The 21,852-nt window shown below is 48.1% G+C and overlaps 1 protein-coding gene across 1 annotated transcript in view; it reads right to left on the bottom strand.

Annotated features, from left to right (window-relative positions):
• RASSF4 (Ras association domain family member 4) overlaps positions 1-21,231 on the bottom strand; it is a 31,475-nt gene extending 10,244 nt beyond the window's left edge. The window contains 6 exon segments of the mRNA XM_037056714.1: positions 180-311; positions 3,582-3,591; positions 7,023-7,099; positions 9,121-9,214; positions 9,637-9,712; positions 21,118-21,231. Coding sequence (XP_036912609.1) covers positions 180-311; positions 3,582-3,591; positions 7,023-7,099; positions 9,121-9,182 — 281 coding nt within the window. The 5' untranslated portion in view covers positions 9,183-9,214; positions 9,637-9,712; positions 21,118-21,231.
• Between the last annotated feature and the right edge of the window lie 621 nt (positions 21,232-21,852).

Raw genomic sequence — 21,852 nt, forward strand, 5'->3', positions numbered from 1 at the left:
GAGGCTGTGGCTGAGGCAGCCATGAGGTGACAGGGGTGAGACTGAGTGATGCTCTCAGGCTTGTGCCCCATAGAGAAGCAGGGCTTTGCCCAAAGAGTACTGATAGCCCAAACAGTACACTCTGGTTGAACAGGTGTCATGGAGGCCATCCAGCCACACCCCACCCAGCTCACACTCACAAGTGGTAGCTGGACTGTCCAGGAACCAATGACGCTGAGGAGTGGCGCACTGGCTCCCTGTCGTCCTGTGTCTGAACATGGATGGGCCGCCTCAGACCCCAGGCAATGTTGAGGAGCCCCTCGATGATCAGAAACCTACACAGGTCATTTCCCCCAGAGGAAACATCCTCAGGAGTCACTGCCTACCCTCACTCAGCCCCTAAGGACCTAGCCCTCTGGACATAGGATGTCCTGGATACTCAAGCCCCCAAACACACCATCTCCTACTTGGGGTCCTGCCCTGGTGGAAACCCATAAACTTCTACATACTCCAAAGCACAAGTCCACAGGATCAACCAAATAAAGCCTGAAGCATATTCTTCCACTAGTTGGTCCTCACCTGGCCAAGGGAACAACTGGGGACAGAGTGGCTGAGTCAGGTGTTCCACAGTAATCCAAATGCTATATGACTGTGGTCATTTCCTTCCCTGTGGTCAGGCTTTCCTTCCCAGGGAAGGAAATGTGGTCTAGGGAAGCACAGTGTGTCAACATCAAGGTGACACAGGGTGCCTCTCCACCCATAACTGTGTCTGGGTCAGGGTCCCATGGTCACCAGGTCCTACTGGGAACATGTTGAGGGTGCTGGATCCCACACCTATTGGAGCAGAGGTGGCAGCTCCTCAGAACTAGGGCTCAGCCTCACCCTTCTCTCCACATTGTTCCCATTAGTGGCTGAACCCATCACCAGATTTCTCAGCTGGCTTCCTGTCTGAGGGCCTATGTTGATTTTCTCACTCCCTGAGACATGGCCTGCTCCATGTCCAACATGGGCACACACACTCCGAATACCCATTAGCTGCCCCATTGGCTCAAGCACAGTAGCTGAGTCAGTCCTTAAATGCAGTAGCCAGAACTGCTGCACCCTTGCTCAAACCCTGCAGTGTCCTTCCACCCCCTCAAAGGGAAAACAAGGTCCACCCCAAGGTCCAATGACTTCCTCCTACAAGGGCCAGTCATGAGGGTTCCTTGCTGTTTGTCTCCTGAGTGTGTCCAGCATACTTCTTTTGCAGGGACTTTGCACATGCTGTTCCTTCCACTGGGATCACACAGCCACCATCTATTCAGACCCCTACTAAATGTCCCCTCTTAGAGAAGACACTCCTGACCACTCTGCCATGGAGGGATCTGTACTTTTCTTTGCAGCTGCTATCAGTACCTGAAATGACAGCATCTATATATTGAGGATGTGATTGTCTCCCTCACTGGAAGGAAAGCTCTAGAATGGAGTTACTTTGTTCACTGCTGTGTTCTCTGTGCCTACAGCAGTCATTGACTGGTACACAGGAGCACTGATTAGATACCTGGGAACAGGAAACAAAGAAGTTCTCATCTGAGAGCACCACATCTGGAAAGTAGCAAAACAAGGATGCTGCACACTGTCCTTGGTCCCAGACCAAGGGGGGCACATCTCACCTTGGAGCAGGCTTAAGTATCCTGGCCTCAGCTGCCTCTAGGCTAAGCCCTGCATTGCCAGGCCTGGCGAGGCTTCCTCACAGGTTTAAGCTTTGGGTACTGCCAGAACCAGCACTAGGCTAGAGTGTCTCGGAGTTGCAGGGTGCCAGTGTAATACAGTGGGGAAATGCTTCTAGGAGGCGGTAGCAAATCCTAGGACTGCCCTTCACAGCAGTCTGGGCCTGAGGTGCCCAGGAGTTGTGCCCAACCTGCTCCAGCAACCCAGCCTTGCAGAGTGCAAAGTACACATTTTCAGTGTCTCTCACAGGCACAAACACTTGTTCCAGGCTGGCAGCTGGGCCAGGCCATGCACACCAAGCCATTTGCCTCTGAGAGCTTTCCTGAATGCTGCTATTTTGGGCCCTCATGACAGGAACTGATGGCTATTGGAAAGGTATAAAAGCTATAGGGCCTCAAGCTTTGCCAGATATCTCAGGGAGGCTTCTGCTCTGGACCGCGGCACATCATCCTTGCTGTCTGCCTCCTGACAATCTGACCCTGGATACAGAGCTCTGACTGCTGGACCCCTACCCTTATGTGCCAAGTTTCCTGGCAGCTTCCCTCAGACTGTCCTTGCTTATCCAGCATCTCCACTGTCTCCAAGTCCTCTCAGTTATAGGTAAGAGAGAGCAATTGCCTTCCTGATTTGAGATAAAACAAAAAGGCTTTATGTATCTTCTAGGGCAGTCCTCAGCCCAGCATTTGCAAGACCTCAGTGTGGATTAGAGATAGGGGGGCAGTTAAAGGTAGTGACAGTAGCTGTAGGGGGCTTTGTATCCTAAAAGGATTTCACATGAAGTGTCATTCATGTGTTTCTCACGACACCCCTGTGAAGCAGGTATTTACAACCTTGTTTTATGGATGAGTAAGTAGAGTCTTGGAGAGGTGACACTGCTAAAGGTTCCCAAATCAGGAAGTGGCAGAGTCTGGTTTTCTTTATCTTTGAAATGGGCACACTAACACCTGTTCTTTATACTTTATAGGGGAAACTAGACAGATTAATTTAGAGATGGAGTTATAAGCACTACATACAAGTGTTCACATCTGTCACACCAGTTGTGTCAATGGTTGGCTCAAACTTCTCTGGCAAGATTTGTGTGGGAGTGCCTTCAGCCAGAGTGCCCTTAGGAAGTAGAAGTGAGGGCTGACCTACTGAGTAGGTGCCTGGCTGGTGACTGGATGGAGGCTTGCTGGGCTTAGCCTCACTGCAGCCCCTCTGCAAAGCATGAAACCAGTTAGAAGGAGGGAAATTAGGCTGACCTGGCCAGTTCTCCCCAAGCTCAAGGACCGCAATGCTGTATTTAGGGGTGAGAAGACCCCGTGGTTCTGGTATCCTCTGCTAATGTCTCTCAATGTAAAAGAAATTAATGGCACTTTCAAAAGGTACCAGAAAACAAAATGAATGCAGGACTGGGGAAGGGGGTTCTGGCACTCAGTGTCCCAAGCTCCTGACTTTCAGGACAGGACAGCCTTGAGAAAGTCCTCGTGGTCGAGGTGAGTTTTCCCACCACTATTGGAGGGAAGGACACATCCTACCTGGGGGCAGGGGCAGGCTAGGATGACTTAGGAGTTCCCAGGGAATACGTCCATGGTCAAGCACTCACACAGGGCCAGTGGTCTATCAAAAGCCCATCATTACTTTTCTTAGCCTCTGCAAAGCGCTTGTGGTTGAGGGTAGAGACTGGGTGCAGTGCCTGACCAGGGCCCTCAGGAAGAGCTTTTAGCTCACTGAGAGCTGAGCACAAGGTTGGGTCAGGGGGCCAGCTCTCAGAGGGGTCACACCTGCACACACCAGGACATGAGGGTTAATTAGTGATGAATTTACCTACAGGTTGTCCATTTTTCTCTTGAAACACTGACAACTGGTTAAAATGCTTTGCTGTCTTTAAAAGGTGCAGATTGCTCCGAATTGCTCCTACTTTTCATTATCCCAAAGGCAAGGTTCACAATAGAAGAAGCTAGTGCCTTGGCCTCCTCAGTGGGCAATTTTTACACCTAGCTCTTCAGGACATGTGCCCCAGTCAAGGCCCCTGGCCCCTGACTACTGACACACTTCATCTCTCCAAGTTCCATGTACCCTGGATAGGGCAGTGGCAAAGTAGTTCTCCCAAACTGTAGTACTCAGGCTGCAGTTGCTCCAGGGGAGGCCCAGTAACAAAAGAGGAGGGGTCTTCTTCAAGGGCCACACTTGGCTCTGTGAGAGCGTACCTGGTGCAGAGCCTCTCGGCAGCCTGAGGGCACCTTAGATGGGGTGCCCCACTTATTACTGCTGGTGGTGTTGCTGTTCTGTAAACATCCATACCCAGGCCTCAAGGACACACCAGCACCTTTTACTTACTGCTGTGTCGCCTTGCTTGACAGGCTCAAACTCCGAAAGCCTCAATCTTTGTCTGGAAAATGGTGGCTCCTATGTTTCAAAGCTCTTGTATTACAAAGGTGAAATAGAGGTGAAGTGCCTGGTGCCTGTCTGGTGTGCCCTCAGGGCCTGCTATGCCCAAGGAGAGGCTGGCTGGAGGTGGCACTGCAGCAAGTGCCTGGAATCATGAGATCCGCAAGGCCCAAGAAGCCCTAGGTCTGCATTCTGAGAAACTGCACAGGTCCGAACACTGAGCTGTGGGTAGGTTATGGGGGGATGTGATGTCCCAGGAACCATTCATGTGCTTCAGTGTCATAACTCCATGCCTATAGCCTAACTTTTTGACTGTTGTCTCCCAAAGATGCACACTCCCTCAGGCTGGCACCCCTTGGCTGTTAAGGCTGCAGAAGTTTCCTGAAAGGAAACTATTCCAGCTCCAGAGAGACCAAGTCAGACCCTCACACCTGTTTTTGGGGTTGGGAACATAAAAATCTTCGCTGTAGGATGTTAACTTTCTTTGCTGGGGGCTGTCAGGAGCACCTCTTACCACTGTGAGGTCTCACACTTCTTTATGAGGAGTGTCCCATCACACACAGGTTCCAAGCTTCCCAGCCCGCTCCCCACACAGCTGTTCCTACAGAGGGGACTGTTGTAGGGAATCCCAAGTGCCAAGACCAAGCTCTTAGATCAGCAGATCTCAAAAGTCCCTGCCTTTTTCTTGGCTCCCCTGGAGGTCCTTTAAAACAGAGATGGGAGGATGAAGAATTTCTCACTCATCAGGCCTGGAGGAAGGAAGGTGGTAGGAACTGCAGTTCTAACAAGTTTCCAGGTGATGCCAAAGCTGCAGGTGTGGGGACCACATGTTGAGAGCCACCATGATCTTAGATCAGTCCCTGAAAGGCCCAGAAACAAGGAACAGGGCCCAGACAGAAGATCCAACTCTATGACCTCAACACAAGAACTGAGGCGGGCCCAGTTCCTTACTCAGCAGCACAGGTCATAACTGCCTAGAATACCGGAGCTCAGGATTCAGCCCAACTCACCCCAGGCCTGCTGGCTAGCCATTCAACTCCAATGCCCAGGACCACACAATGCCTGGCACAGGGGGTTCAAAACCAGGCAGGCAGGCAGGCAGGCCAAACTCTGGGGGCTTCCACTAAAGTAAGAAAACAAGCAGCGAAACCAGAGACAACAGGGCAGTGGGATCAGAGACCTGCGCAGCAAGAAGGAGCTTGGTCAGGTGGGGCTGTATACAAGAGGCAACTCTGCAGAGGGAAGAGCATTAGTCAAGGAGCACTTTGCAGAATAGAGTTAGGGAACAAGTTACCAGGGGTGGCCCAGGCCGCATACAGGTGAGGTGGAGTGTGAGGTTTGTACAGATCAGGTCATCACAGACAGCCCAGCACTGCCTGGACCAGAAGCCAGGGGCTTCCCTCTTGTCCGGGCTCCTGAACTATGTGACACGATTTGGCTTGGCTGACTAGGTATCTCAGGGGGTTGAGCAATGCGGTCTGGCAGGTGGGTTTCAGTTGGCTCCCCTTTGTGATATTGACAGGTGACCCCCAGTTGCCCACAGTTTCCTGGGCATTGGGGCTCATCCTCTAGTCCACAGGTGGCAAACACAATGCCTGAGGGCCAAATCTGACCCTCTACCTTGTTTTATCCAGCCCAGCACCTTGTTTCTACCCAGCGGCAGTGCCGAGTTCTCTCTTAACTGTTAAAGAGTAGTTACATTTATACAGTCTTAAAATTACATCTGGCCCTTTGAAGGCAACTGCAAGGCTGATGTGGCCCCTGGTGAAAATGCATTTGACACCTCTGCTCTAGTCTGAGAACTGCAGAAGGATGTGTGGCTGTCTAGCTACAGGAAATGAAGATTAATGATCAGTGGCTTCCACCTGGATGAGGTGCCTGTGGGTTGATGGGGGCTTCAACTGCCCATTCTCATGTTCAACAACACAAGGAGAACTCAGGGACGACTACTTCCCATCAGATGTTGACAGGCCAGAGAAAGTCTAGGAGTCACCTGATCTCAACCTTGGAAACCCAACCCAAATAAAACCTTACCATAATAAGACTTTACAAATAAATTGAGTTAGACCAAGGTCGGGGCCCAATTCCCTAATCTGGGTTCCCTTGTGAAAGGTCTGAAGGTTCTAGATAGTAGCAAGACCAGGCCTCTACTTGATTTGCTTAGTGAGGGGCTCCGAAGCCTGGGTCCTGCTGGCCATTCCCTGGAGTCCTACAGACATGTTTTGTTCATCCCACATGGAATTTTGAGGTTTGGGAAATTCCACATGAAATTGCAGATAACTACCTTCTTTTGAAATATCAGAAAGGTCTGAGTGTGCCAGGCCACATTCCTGCACAGCATCAGTGGGTGTGATCTGATGGGCAGTAGTGGCCTGCAGGTGGGACCCATGCTCTCCCATGTCTTCCACTCCCTATACCAGCACACCAGCCCTGCCTTTCACATTTGAACCTGCCTAGCTCTGCGAGCATCCTTTGGGGAGATTGCCTCCATTTCAAGTATTCCCTCTTATGTTTATTCTGATTGACAATTGACAGGCACATAGACTCCTTTCATCCCTCAATGGCCCTGTGAACTTGGGCATGCCAGAGCCCCATGCTGAGTTACTTATCTGTGCTGTGGGATGGGTGATCTCAAAGATTTCAAACTCCAGTGTCCTGGCAATTCACCTAGACAAAAGTTCAAGGCCCACAAGATGATTCCCACCCACTCTGAATTCTCACAGGGATATTCTGACTTTCTGCACCCCTTTTAGGGACCTGACAGAGAGTTTCTGGATGCTGGTCACCTGGTCCCCAACTCAGAAGATGGGTGACCTCATGATTCATTATCCAAATACTCCCTTCTGAGAGTAAAGGGGCTGGTTTTAATAATTACCCTAGAATAACAGATATAAACTGGGACTGTTTTCTGCAAATGGTGGATAAATGGTGACTTTATGAACAAAGAAAATAAACTGGCCCTACCTCTTGGTGCCTCAGCTGAAAGCTTCTGCCCTCGTGGTAGCAGTTGTAGGTTTTCAGCAGGGTTAAGAGCTCTGACGTAATAAGGTAAAGTCACACACATACTTCTGGAGTGTGACCAGGCTTTTTTTTAAACTGACATTTATAGTTAATTTCAAAATCTGAGCAGCAATGGCCTCAGTTTCCTCATTTGTAGAATAGGCATAATAGTGCATGTCATGGTGGTCACACACAATTGGTTAAGAGAACAGATTGCCACTGGACAAATGCTCTTCAGTATTCTTGAGGATATTATTTATCAGCCCTCATGGAAGGCACAGGGTGGAAATTAGAGGGAAGTGAAACTCACAGATGGACCATATGATTGTACCTAGGGCATTTGCACACTTTCATTATTGTGGGTAAAAGTTCCTGACAGACTCCTTGTATTTTACTCCTGAGTCACTTCCTCAAATAAATCCCTGGGGCTTGGATTACTGACATTTTAAAGCCTCCTGCTTTCCCCCCATCATCAGTATTCCCTACAAGGGCCTGATACGGCCGATTGTGGTGGTACCATTAGGGCAGCCTGTCTCTTTCCCATCCTGACTTCCTGGAGGGATGATCAAGGGATGAAGATAACAGTGGTGCGTAAGACCCCAGAGGCCCTAGGGAGGCCACTCTGCCCAAATGCTTTCTCCTCAGAATAAAAGGCAAAGTCACACTTGTGCCTTGGCTGGGGTGTGGCAGAGAAAAGACAATGACAGCTGCCTTGCCTGTACCCAAGCTGGGCAGCACCATCCAGTACACTTAAAATGCGAGTCACAGATATAATTTTAAATCTTCAGTAGCCACAATACAAAGGAAAATTAAGCAGGTGAAATTAGTTTTAATAACACATGTTATTGAACCCAATATATCTAAAATATTGTCATGTCAACATGTAATCTATATAAAAATACTAATGAGATCTTGCTTATTATTTTATTTTGTAAGAAGTGATTCCCCCCTGGAGCATGTTTTATATGAACAACACTTCTCCAGCCACATATCACATGCACAGCAGCCACATCTAGCTGGTGGCTCTCTTGATAGGTAGCACAGCTCTAGAACTTTCTCTGGTAGCAAGCAGTGGCCTTCACCCATGATGGAACGACCCCAAACTGTGGGTGAGCAACATCCACTCTGTAATGTGGGGGTGATGATAACTTACAGGGGAAGGGATTTATAATGGCAGCAACAACGCAGGACTAAGTGTTGCATGTTCACTGTGCGTGAAGCATGTGATGGTTAGGATATACATACATGAAATCAATCATGCTGACGTGACTGTGGCTTTTCCCAAAATGGTGGTTAATGTTGTTCTTATAAAATTTAAATAAGAAAAATGATGGTATGGTAGCATTGTGAAATGATACACAATGGAATGCCATCTGTTTCCTAAGGGTCTCTAACAGGAGAAGCCTAGGGTGCAGGGCTCCAGGGAACCAGTCCACATCAAGCAGGTGGCTAGTCCTCAGGATGGCAGATAGGAGGTCCCAAATTAGAAAATATTTAGATTCAGAACTCAAAAAGCAAGATAAAATGACAACTATATTTTTAAAATGAATTTTTAAAAGTATCCTAAGCATTTTTATGAGACAGAGAGTTAAAACAGAGTAAGCAAAGTTAAAAATTATTATGTTAATAACATATACTTCATCAGTAAAAACTCAAAACTCATTTTGAGGGTTTTTTTCTTTAACTGTTTAACACATAGTAAGAGTGTTAGTATTGCTCCAGTTATTTTTGTTTGTTTTTCAGTATTGCTCTAGTTTTTAAGTAAATACCATTTCTGCAGAATCATATTGAGTATTGTCACACTCTTCTACTTTTGTGGACCAGAGGGGAAGAGGTCAAACCCACAGCCTGAAGAGATCCTCGATTTCCAAAGAGACAGGCTTCAGAGACAACAATGACAACAACAACATGCTCCATCACTTGCCTGGAGCAGGCACACCGCACATCTGTGAAAAGTGCCCAGAATCCTTCCACCCAAAGGCTGCCTATAAAGTGGGGTGGGGCTGGGGGGCTGGCACAAGGAGACCATAGGCATGTAGCCCTCCTAGCACAAAGGCTTACTTTAGGATGGATTTGCTGTCACTGATAGGCCCTTGAGAACTGTGTGGACCATCTTCCTTCATCTTCTCCTCCTGTCTGCTGACTCGGAAGTTACCTGCCAGAAAGACCAGGAAGGGCAAGCAAACAGATGAGTGGGAGCAGCACTGGCTAGTGCAGCACCCAGAGCCCTGGTGTGGAGGCCAGCAGCCTGGTCTCACCTTACATCTCCCCATCTCCCCAATCCTTCATTCCCCAGTCCCCACCTCACTCCTACTCTCTGGCAGAAGATGACCACAGTTGAAGGGTCAGGCCCAGAGGACTTAGTGGAGTTTGATGTGTGTGATGTACACACACAAGCTAAGGTGGGCCAAGATCAGAATTGCCAAGCCAGCCATTCCTAGTCCTATCAGCCCCATTCCCAAAACTCCTGTCCATAATACCTATGGAGATCAATTGCTTCTTCCCTCCCCTGGGACACCCTGAATAATGGTTTCTGTCGCAATTACTCCTCCAAGCCTCCAAAGGAGGCTCACTCACCTCCTCCATTTCCACTGGGCCCCGGGTGGGTGGCCCCATGTCTGCCGCTGGGGTCAACACACCTGGGCCAGCTATCCTAGTGATGGCTTAATAGGTACCATGTTCACTACTTGCCACAGACTGTGTGGAGCATTTTCTGTGAACTATAGCAGGTCCTCAAATAACATTGTTTCATCCAGTGTTACAACATTGACAAGATGCTATAGGAACTTAACTCTTGTTGATATCATTTAGCCTATTGTGAAATTGGTTTCTTTAGATGTCGTTTCGCTTAAAGTCATAGAACCTATTGTCAGCATTAAGTGAGGTCTCACTGTGTTTTGTTTACTCCATACAACGTTATGAAGTAAATATCATCCTAATGCCATTTTATGGATGAGAAAACATGAACAGAATTTAACCACTTTGACCAAGATTCCCAGTGAATAAGAGGCAAAGCCACTGTTTGAACATAAGTAATTAGAGCCCATATTCTGTTCTCTTAAGCCCTTTTCTAAAATATATTGACCTTGGACAGTGACTTAACCCCCTGAGGAAAGAGTGAAGATAGGGAATGTTGCGAACAAGAAAAATAATCTCAGCCCCAAAGAGCCTGCGTCCCTAGCAAACATCCTGTAAGTTGATTGCCATCTGTTTAGTTTCAAAATTTTCCTTTCAGTTGAGTCAGACCCCACCCTGTTCCCGTGCGCCGGCTCTGTAAGCCAACAGCTAATCGCCACATCAGCTTCTGTGCAAAGCTTGCTTGCTTGCCTCTATATAAGGACTTAGCTGTAAGCGCTGGGCGCGACTCTAGATTGCAGGCCCTGCGGGCACCCTGTCTCCAGACACTTTGAGAGTTCGCCCCTGCGCAGGTTAAACTTGGCCAATAAAGTAACATCTTTGAAAACCTGAAAGTCTCCGACATTTGTTCTCGTGGTTGGTGGATGCAACAGGGAATACATAAAATGGAATCACTTTAACTAAGCTGCGAAAATTGCTAACATTATAAAGATCAAAGCATGAGAAAAGACTCCACTCTTCTTCTAACTAGCCTGGGAACTTAAACTTTTTGGAACTTTCTAGTCCTGTGTCAATGCCTGGACCTCTAGGTAACCCTCTAATTACCCTCTGAAGGACTCACATATATATCAACCTGACATCTGTTACCTAGACCACTGTGATATGGCCAGATCTCCTTGCACCCATGTTCCAGATGGCCCAGCATCCTTCACCCTGACTATCATCTAACTGATAACTCTCCCAGAGCAACCCTAGAGCTAAGAATGCATGACTAATAATTTTTAAGCATGTACTTTTGCTATAAAAAGTTTTCTTTCTTTTTTGGAGCACTTCTGGGCTTTTGCCTAATTATGTTTCCAGTTTGCAAAGTCTAAGACCCTTGAATAAATCTTTATCCTTTTTTTGTAGCAAAGCCTTCTGACTATTTTTGAGTTTAACACCTCTGAACCTTCCTTTTCTCATCTATACAATGAGGTAATCTCTGCCCTACAGGATTATTAGTGGATCTACATAGGAAACTATCTATGTCTCTTCCCATTCACAACCTGGAAAGGTTTGTGGAGCTTCTCAAATACTCCCAGGTTTCTCTGAAAAGAGAAAATTCACTGGAGAATTTTCTCTTCACTATAAGAATAAATTCACTGGAGCTTTCTGTATCTTGTTGGCATCTTTTGTACTGATTTTTACTTCCCTAACTCTTTCCACATTACTCCATCCAAGGACACTCTTATCAAGGCCCTTTGTGTGTTGGGCAGTGAGCAATAACTTTACACAGTCTCTGCAATTTTGAACCTGTCTCTACCTCCCTTCTTTCAAGTAGCAACTGGGAATCAAAGGGATTAGAAAATACTGGGAGGTGGCACAGACAGGGTTCACAGCCTGTCTTTCACACCAAGGGTGGTTCCTCCATAAAATCCCTACATCTGCTCATACAAACCTGGCTCAGTCATATCTTCTTGACCTGTGTGTGTGCAAATGTTACTGTGGGTCCATCCGTTGTTCTATTACTATCCTTGAAGTGGAGCCTGTCACTGCAGAGTGCTTTGTTCCCTCGGGCACTGACTCTGACAGATCCCGCACACTCTCCCCCATGCTTGCTTGACACCACTAACAGCCAAGACGAGCCTTATTCTCTATTGGCATTAGCACTTGATTCTATAAGCAGGGGACACATAGTTCATGTGGAAAAGGGGAATTATTTAGAGGAGGTGGGCTTCTCAGTGACCTCAGAATCACTCTATAAATACCTCCCCCTCTACCTTTGTCTAGAGTGAGGCAAATCTCAGCCTGAAGTGTTGTGGACCACTCTGCCTGGTTTCAGGAATTGTAACTCTACCCTCCATCCCTAAGGATGAGCAAGTGACCTCCAGAATGTGAGCCACAGGAGACAAAGCTTGTCTCTGGTAGCGAATGCTGCCTCAGTTTCCTCTCCCTGCCCCCAAAGCATGGTCTATATTGATAACAGGTAAGTCTCCTCACAGAGAGAGTGGCAACCTCAGCCAGACATGATTACTTGGGAGGCCATCATGGAAGGACTCCAGGGGCTGCAACAAAGAGGGAGCGATGGACTTGGGCCCCCAGGATATGTGACATAGCCCGAGTCCCCATGTCCTCTGGGAGAAGCACTTCCTGGCTCTAATCCCCTTAAGCCTGAAGACCTGATGGGGAGGGGTGCAGCTCCTTGCCTTGCCAGAGGGGATCCCAGGGGGGAAAAATCTGGCATCACAAAGAATTCCTCAAAAACCTGTGAAACCTGCTCTGCTAAGAGTGCTTTCATTCATATGTTAAGGGTCTGAGCAGGAAACCCTGAATGTTTCTGCAAAACTCCCTTCCTGACAGACTCTGAGTCATACTAAGCCCTCAGATTTCTTTGAAATGTTATCTACTGTTTGATCCTTGCCACCCTGCATTCCTGTGTATTATAACCCAATAAAAGCCCCTGGAAGAAGGGGCTCAAGGCCTTTTTCCTTGGAGAAACTGGCCACCTCTCCTCCCCAAGCAGATCACGCCTTGGTAGTTTACTTTCATCCGTGGTGGATGGGGGGGACTTGCAGGAAAAGTCACCCCCACACTGAAGAGAGGGAAGGTGCCCAGCTCTAGCCAGCACAAGGCCCTACCCCTGTGAGGCACCATGGGGCTTGAGGAAGGCACCGCCTGCTGAATTCTTCTAGGCCCATTTTGAAATAGGGTTTCATTTCCTCTGCACCGCAGTTCTCCTGGGGAAAACATGACCTGCCAGGCTCCCCCTCTGGGTTCTTCCTCAAATACCTCCTACAGAGAAGCTGGCTTAATTCTGGGTGTAAGGCTGAATGTCTGGGGTTCTCACTCAATGTTGTTTCTGTGGGCACATGGCATAAGCATATCTTGCTTGGCAACCTCAATACAGAAGGGCTGCATTTACCCAGAACAGGAGGTGGTTTTTCTTTTGCCTTCCTCTTAACTGAGCTTCTCTCCCACTCCTCCCTACTTGCTGCTCTGAGCTCCAGCCTTCCTGAGCTGCTGCTCCCAGCTTCCCTAAAAGGCTCTGTGGCTTTTCCTCCATCTGACCTTTCACGGTGCTGTTGTCTGCTCAGAACCCATCCTTCTTTCTGTCCTCTGCCCTGACGTTAGCTCCTCCGGAAGTTGCTCCTCTCAGGCTCTGCTCCTGCCTCCAGTTCCCACTTATTTTGACTCCCTTGGAAGAAGAGGAGTGCAGTGCTTCAGGGATGCTGCTTTTCTGCCTTGTTTCCAGTATCGAACACAAGCCTGGCACATTGCAGGAGGTTCATAAATAGCTGTTAAATTATTAGACGAATACAAAAAGGCCCATGGGTACCCACAAGTCAACTTTTCCAGAGTCGTATATGTATAGTGGGAATAAAACACATAAATGTCTCCAGGGCCAGGGAGGTGATCCAGCTGAGACACTGGTCAGCGGCATCCACGATGAGCTGGAGAACACATCCCTTCTCTAGAGGGGTGCTCTTATGGTGTTTCAGAAGAAGCCAGACACCTGGGTTTTTACTGGCTATATTTCACTGTTTAAAGCTGGGGGACTGGCAAAGACAGTGACTGGCCCTGTGACTGTGTGATGGCTCAAATTCTCCAGCCCTTGTAGTTGTGGGGCCATGTGATTAATTCTGAAAATGAAGTGCTTTGAAGTGCTCCAGGTCAGCTCAGCTGAGCCACTGCCAACTTGTAGCTCTCATGCCCCCTGCTATGGTGACCCTGAAAGTCACATGTCCCAATTGGTGCATCTTCCTGATGAGCAGTCTGTGATCTCCTCTGTGAACCAGGCACTCCATGGACTGGGAAAGAGAAACCAGCCTCTGCTGTGATAAGCCCCTGACCTTTCAAGGATTTGTAAATTCAGGATAACCTAGACTATCCTGACTAATGCAGTACATAATTCCAATGGAGATTATATATATATATATATATATATATATATATATATATATATATATATCACTTGCAAGACAAATAGATGCCCTTAGTGGGGCTCCAGTTTGTGACTTTTGATTCAAGACATGACTCAGTTTACAATACTTTCATTCTCTCACAGCATGTGGGGAATATGCTCATTTTGCTCTATGTAGTAGGAACACATAAGTGGATTTCTATGTAAGTCAGGCACTGACTAGTTATAAAAAGAAGATATTTCCAATAGAGCTCTGGGCTGGGAGCTGCTAAAGTGCCATGTGTCTTCAAATGCATGTATTTTCTTTAAGTATAATTTTTTTAGATTTTATTTATTTATTTTTACAGAGAGAAATGAAGGGAAGGAAAAAGAGAGACAAACATCAATATGTGGTTGCCTCTTGTGTGCTCCCTACTGGGGACCTGGCCTGCAATCCAGGCATGTGCCCTGACTGGGAATTGAACCAATGACCCTTTGGTTTGCAGGCTGGCACTCAATCCACTGAGCCACATACCAGCCAGGGCTGCATGTATTTTCTTCTCTGAGTCTTAATTTTCTCATCTGTACAATGGAAATATTGACCTACAATGGGACAGAAATTTTCTCAACTGTAGAACTCTCTTCAAATGGAACATTGTACCAAATCAGATGAAAGAGGGCTGCTTTTGTTGACAGTGAAATGGGTTGCAGGGAGCCCCATCCAGTGCCTTGCCTAGGAGTCTGGATAATACTATTTGCAAAGCACTGGGCTGGGTATCACGTGAGCTCTTCCTCACACTGACTTTCAGGAATGTTTTGCCCCTGAGAGGCTGCTAATTCAATGGCTATAACTAAGGTGCTGAGTGTCTCCAGCTGGAGTTGGGTAGCATCATCTGGGGGAAGCTATGCAGAAGAAGGAATCAGAAGGAAAGAGAAGTAAGGTTCTGGATGGCAGATGGCGTACTGAAGGGAGAAAGGGGGATGTGAGACAAAGGGTAGACAGTTTAGTTTAGAGGGTCAGAGAATAAAGTCTTGATAGGGGACTCAAGAGTTGGAAAATTTTAGTTTAAGGTAAAAAGTTATAAGCCTAGCAAGTAAGGTGTATGTTAAAGCTTTTGTTTCAGAAACTACAGATAAAGCCCATCCTGGCTTCTTGGAAAACAGCTGACCTCCTGGGGCACTCCTGAAGATTACCACCTGAGGACAACTGGAGGCATCCGAGCATTTGTGTTCTAGGGAGAGACAGAGGACCACCTGCCCCAGCTAACGGCTAACCTTCCCAGAACAGGAATGTTGCAGCTTCTCTCACCTAATCTTGCCTGAATCTCAAAGCCCTCACTGCACCTTGTTTATTCCCCCTGTTATAAAAACATTCGCCTGGAAAGAAAAGACAACATGGTCTGTTAGGGTATGAACCCTCCATCTTTTCAGATGGCCAGCCATCTGAATAAAGCACCCATAAAGATTCAATCACTGCCATTGCTTATTGGGTTTGGTAGTGACAGGCAGCCTGAATGCTGGTGTCTTTTCCGGTTTCAGTCTGCCATCTCAGGTAAGGGTGGCAGGTAAGCAAGTCTTGGGGGGAGGCAATGAAGGGTCTGCTTCAGCAAAGGGGGGATCTTCCAACTCACTAAGCTGGGTCTCCAGCCTTATGGGGTGAAAACCTTGCCCCANCATAAAGATTCAATCACTGCCATTGCTTATTGGGTTTGGTAGTGACAGGCAGCCTGAATGCTGGTGTCTTTTCCGGTTTCAGTCTGCCATCTCAGGTAAGGGTGGCAGGTAAGCAAGTCTTGGGGGGAGGCAATGAAGGGTCTGCTTCAGCAAAGGGGGGATCTTCCAACTCACTAAGCTGGGTCTCCAGCCTTATGGGGCAAAAACCTTGCCCCACAGAAAAACAGCCTCTCCTTTGAGAGAGACACATATCTCTGTGTCCTCTGGCACTCATCATCTGTGTGGCCCTAAGCAAATCACATAGTTTAACTAGTTTACATGTTCCAACTCTTCACCCGACATAGGCAACATCTCCATCTCCTTCAGTTCTGGTCCTAAGCTATGGGGTCACTCACAGAATTCAACTTCAGGTCTTTACACTGAGCATTTATGTCCCTTTTACCAGACTGAAGGTTGAGAGGATTGTTATTCATTTTAACATTCCCAGTGTTTTGTTGAGTACTAAATCGAAATGCACATATACCTAAGGGGTGTCTTAGAGGTAACTTGAATGAAAGCTTCAAGGGATAGAGAGAAGGCACACACCCCAGCAAGAAACTGAATGAAGGTTTTCCTCCCTTTGAAGCATGTCCCCAAACCCACTCCTTCAACACCCACTCTCTGAGCACATGTGGCAGACCTTTGAAATTTTCGAACAAAGTGTTTGCCAACTGGGTGCACTGAACAGCAGTTTGGAAGGGTGCCTTTTATAAAAAAACACAATCTTAAACCCTAGGCAGTAGCCCAAATGCAAATGGATTAAAGTACCTTGGTTGAAGTGGTAGTGGGGTTGTGGGAGGAATGGGCTGGGGCCGGCCACAGAGTGACAGACGTATCCGGGAAGGCCTAGCCTGTGGCTCTGGGAGCCTTCTTTGTCCTGGTCTGCTCCCCTCCCCCAGCCCCAGGGCACACAGTTCAGGCCTCTAGGCTTGCTTCCCAGTTAGAAGAGACTCTGTTCTCACCATAGGAGGGGCTCTAGGGGAGTGTGCCAGCCTTGATGACCTGTCCCCAGTGAACAGGCAGTGAATTGTTCTAGTTTTCCACTTCAGTGGTTGCTCTGCCAGCCCCATGGGGGTGCTGCTGAAGGCAGCCAGAATCACAGCCTGCCCTCACTATTGTCTCTGGCCTTTGGTTTGGGACAGAGGGTACTGAAGTCTTTTCAACTGCTAGGCTTGGCCTACCTCTCCTCTTTTATGGTCATGGTGCTCTGTAGCTCTTCAGGTCACAACTATAGCCCAATTCCTATTGGCCAATGGCTGAGGAGAATAAGAAGGCTATCGAGTAGAGTTTTCATAAATTTAAATTGAGTGCACTTGAACTTTTACTTCAAGGCTGTATACTGCCTGCATTTTAGTCTTACAATGCCCTCTCTTTTTTATGAAATAATGACCAAAAAGCTGGTCCTTGTTATCCCTACTTTGCAAAATGGAAAATGTGTCAATATACAAACTAAAATGTTCGGAGGGTATCTGGGAAAACGGAAAGCTTGGTAACCTCTGTTCTAACATTTAAAAAATTATGATTCTTATTTTCCTCTTTAGGCAAGATTAAAGTCAAATATATAACAGAAGTGACATGGGAAGGAGAAAGGAGAACAGAAAGGAGGACAGAGCCTGTGGGAATCAATCTGCTCTCACCAGAAGGAGGAGAGCAGATCCCTCTGAAGGGAGAGGGCAAGTGCTGATAACATTGCTGAACATTCCTGGTAAGCCTGTCTCCTGGTCCACAGGCTGTGGCTACAGCTTTCAAACGCCAGTCAGGGACAGCAGGGAGGCCTGGAAAACAATGCACCTTAAAGGGGCCCTCCCTGGTATCTGCTAGCCAGCAATGGCAGGACCTGGGCCAGGAAAGAAGCTGCAGTGCTGGTACTGGCTACCTCTGAGGGAGGGTCTGGCTGGACACAGGCTGCTCCTCAGCAACACATTGTTGCTGAAAAGCCAGCTGTTAGAATGTGGATGGCAGGCAGCAACTTAGTAGCTGCAGATCCTACCCCCTTCTAAGCTGCTGTTCTCACCCCTCCTCCCAATGCCACCATCACAGCCCTGTAGCTCAGCCACATGCCTTCATGCCCCAGTACTAATGGTTAGGAAGCCCTGGGAGGACACTGTGCACTGCAGAAGAGGTGGCTGCAGAGCCACTAGCCACCTCCGTTCCCCCCACGCCTTCTTCTGGGCTGGTCCCACAGAGCCCCACTTGCCTTTATTATATCCTCCCACTTATGCAGTTCTGGGCTCCCACTGACAGGCCTTCCCTGGGCCCATTCTGGCGCCCAGGCTTCCCTGACATGATTGCCCTTCTTCTGAAGAGCCTGGCCTTTTGCTCTCTTGAAGGCTGGCCTTCCTCAGAGCTTCCTGGCAGCCCCAGCCCAGAGGCAGCTAGGTGTCTGGTTTCTGCCCTTGCTTTCAAGGCACAGCAGGCTGGGGCAAGAAAGCCTTTTCCAGTCCTCCTGCTATCCCTCGAATGCACATTCCCTGGCCCCTCAGGACCATATCCCGGCCCCCCACCCCCCCGAAACTGGGCTCACTATTCCTATTAAGAGGCCTTCTATGGAAACAGGAATCTTCTCAGCTATGCTTTTTGGTCCAAACAGAAGCTCAGAATGACCACTGAGGCCTGGTGCCAGGAGTGTAGCCCCTTTGAGTGCTCAGTGTCAGTTACCAGAACAGTGCACTGGGTGCAATGAACAACAGTTTGGAAGGCACTACCTCAAGCTGTGCCACTCACTGCAAGAGGCCTGTGACACATGCAGCTGCTGGGGGTGGTTTCCTGAGAAACATGGTGTATCTTAGAAACTTCTGGGTCATGGAACCTTCTGGAGGCTTTTGAAAATTTAACACACAATCCTTAGGAAAATGCATGTGTGTACACATGCACATGCTAAATTTGCATATCACTGCAGGGGATTAAGAAGCTCTTGTTCATGTGCCCCTGGATCCTCAGATCCCAGGTTAAGAACTTCTGCTGAAACTTACCAAAGCAAAAGATAGGAAGCAAGGGATGTCATGGAGAGAATTCTGGATGTGAGTTTCATTGGAGTATCAACTTAGTGTGTGACCAGCATTTTGTGCAATTTCTTGGTCCTTGTTTTAGGCAGGACTGTACTAGCAGAGCCTGATCCACTTGAGAGGCTACAGAGATATGACACTCCCACCAACCAAGGTCAGAGAGGGCAAAGGGAAGGGGTTCCAAATCTGCCCCTCAGCAGTACACCCTGGGCAAAGAGGTCAGACAGCCAGAAGAGGAGACTGAGCAAACTGCAAGTTCCCCTTTAACAAGAGTGAAAACACATCTGCAGAAGCTTTGGGAAGTGCAGCCACTTCTTATTTAATTTTAATTTACTTTAAAACAATTTCAAAGTATTTTCTTCAATGTACTCTGTGACAGGATAACCACTTAACCTTTACAAAGATCTGGGTTTAAAACTCTGCCATGTGATTCTTTAGCTGTGTGACCTTAGGCAAGTCCCTTTCCCTCTCTCAACCTTAGGTTCCTCATTAGTTGAATCACTGACTGCTGTGAAGGTGAATGAGGACACATGTAAGATGGGACTCACAGGTAATACACAGAAGCTCCAGTAATAGGTCATAATAAGGCTCCAGGGAGGCTATGAGACTCTAGAGATGGGAAAGTGGAACTGACTCAAAGAGGATGGCAGTTCTCCCAGGAGTGGCTGTGAGCAAAGGCACAGGACTGCGTTTACTTTCAAAACCTAGACCCAGATCCCCAGACCTCCAGTCCACAGGGTTTTCTGGATGACCCCATAGTCAGGATATTCCCCTTTGAAGCTTCACATTTACAGGATCTGAACTGTGTGATATGACCGAGTTCTGTTCATGTTCTTTGTTACGGGTCACTGTGTAGCTGATCCTGACCTGGGAGTACCCTGGACCTTCACTCTGTTCTCAACTTCCAGGCTACCCTCACAGTGAAGACACAACCCTACCTGTTTCACAATGACACTGTAATCTGTGGCCTCAACCTCATTTTCACTGGCAAGTCTTGAATCATCAGCACAACACAGAATTATGAGAAGAACTAATGAAAATACACTTGAAGACTGGCAAAGTACTGAAACACACCCCCTTACTACTTTCAGCCAGCAGTATTTTGACCTAAGCTTAGCATGTTCCATTTTCTCTTCTCTCCTTCCCCTTCCTCTTCCCTCCAGCCCCCTCCATTTCCCCTCCCTCTGCCTAGCATCTCTCATCCTGTTGACAGCAGCAGCTCAGGAATTACACAGGGGGGTAAGTAGGAGGCAAGCAGATCTGCATGCACCCATTAGTCTGTTAGTTCTACCAATTCATTTACAGTTTTAGTGTAAAGGATGAGAGGATTGTGAAGGTTGATTAAACTTTTAAATCATAGCTACAGACAACAAATCTTGATTGTGTTGCAGACAGTTAAACTACAACGTAGCCAGTGAGGGTCTCTTCAGCAAGCGAAAGTTCATGGCTTTGGAGTCTAACCTGTTTGGGTTCAAATTACAGAATTCCAGCCTTTATTTGCTGTGACATTTAATTCTTTTGTTAACTGTGGTTACTAAAGCTCCCCTTACAGTATTTTAAGATAGCACTGGCACTGGTCTGTTATTCACGCCCAATAGTAACAGGGCTGTGCCAGATTAATAATAATAATAATAATAATAATAATAATAATAATAATAATAAACCTGAGGCATCTCCCAGAGTGGAAAGTGTAGGACTGAGCGTCAGGAGGATGGGGGAGAGCAGGGTGAGCTCTGAAGTCAGTAGGTGAAATAAGTGAGACCTGGCACAATAAACCCTGGGTTCAAATCCTGACTCAACCACTGATTCATCTGGGTAGAACTGGATAATTCCCCACGTTTTCAAGCATCAGCTTTCCCATCTGAAAATGGGGATAGTGAAAGTATTCGGGTTGTAGGAAGGTGTACTGTGCTAAACCCCCTAACACAGTGGAACAAGGCAAATCCTCTATTAGATAGTGATTGAGAGGCAAGGATAGCAATTGTTTGCTTTCCAGGCATGAAAGCTGAGGGTTGTGCCAGAGGCACTTGGAGCCTCTCCCCACAACTCTAAGATCAGTGTTTTTAGGATACTAAGATGAGAGACAATGTGGGCAAGGCGTAACCTTGGATCGCCTCACCTGTCTTGCCCAGGTTTTAGCCCTTAAAATGCCCTCCTGTGGGAGGAGGTGCCTAGAGTAATGTCCACTCACTCCCTCCTCAGCATAAGGCCGAGGCTCTTGGCGAGCCAGGCTGGCAGAGGGAGGGGACCCAGCTTGCGGGAGCCGAGGAGCACCAGTGCCTAGGGTCCAGGGTTCATGACTGGGGGAGGCGGGGGCTCGGAGGCAGAGGTGTCAGTCCTACCTGGACGCCCCCGAACTCTCTTGCCCACGTATCACTCACTCACCGTCCACACATCGAGTACATCAAAGGCGGCTGTCAGCACTGCGCCCTCGCTGGCTCCGGCGCTGAGACCTAGGTGCCTACTGCCCAAGGCAGCGGGGCTCGGTGACTCCCCCAGCCTCTCCCGGCCTCCCGCAGGCTCTAGCCAGAGGTGACGTCTGTCTGTCCCTCTTTGCCCCGCCCCTCCCCGCCTCTCGCCCGGCGGCTAATGGCTCCACTTTGCCTGGACTACCTGGTACCCGGCGCTCTGGGAAGGGTCAGTGCCTAAGGGGGTTCGGGGGATGTTGGGGCGTCGGGCCTGCGGGGTGTCCTCTGATCGCCAGCAGGACGTCCGGAAACTCGGGAGGGTCCGAATACGATGGGTAACCTGACCCCTTGGGTTTCTGACCAAGGCCGTAGCGTGAGCGTGGACTAGTTACTAGTGTGCTCATCAGAGGGGTAGAATGTTATCAGTAAGGCCCTAAGCATAGCTATTTTTTTGCTTAAGAGGCACCGGTTGTGGGGGGCTATTTGCTTGATGTGGCCTCTCAGATCTCCACTGTGTTTAAGAAATCTGATGGGTTAATGAAGAGGAGAAGATAAACTCCGTCAGCGCCTGCTACACGTGTTTGTTTGCCTGTGGCAGAGACACCACAGACCTTTGGGGAACTCGGAACGGTTCAGTGTTTCTGGGGTGTGTGAGTAGCAGGGCACCGGAAGGGGTTAATGGAAACATTTTAGATTTCTGTTTTAGCTCCTT

The sequence above is a fragment of the Sturnira hondurensis genome, unplaced genomic scaffold, assembly GCF_014824575.4.
Source record: "Sturnira hondurensis isolate 20B ecotype Veracruz unplaced genomic scaffold, ASM1482457v3 Scaffold0009125, whole genome shotgun sequence".
Taxonomy (NCBI): domain Eukaryota; kingdom Metazoa; phylum Chordata; class Mammalia; order Chiroptera; family Phyllostomidae; genus Sturnira; species Sturnira hondurensis.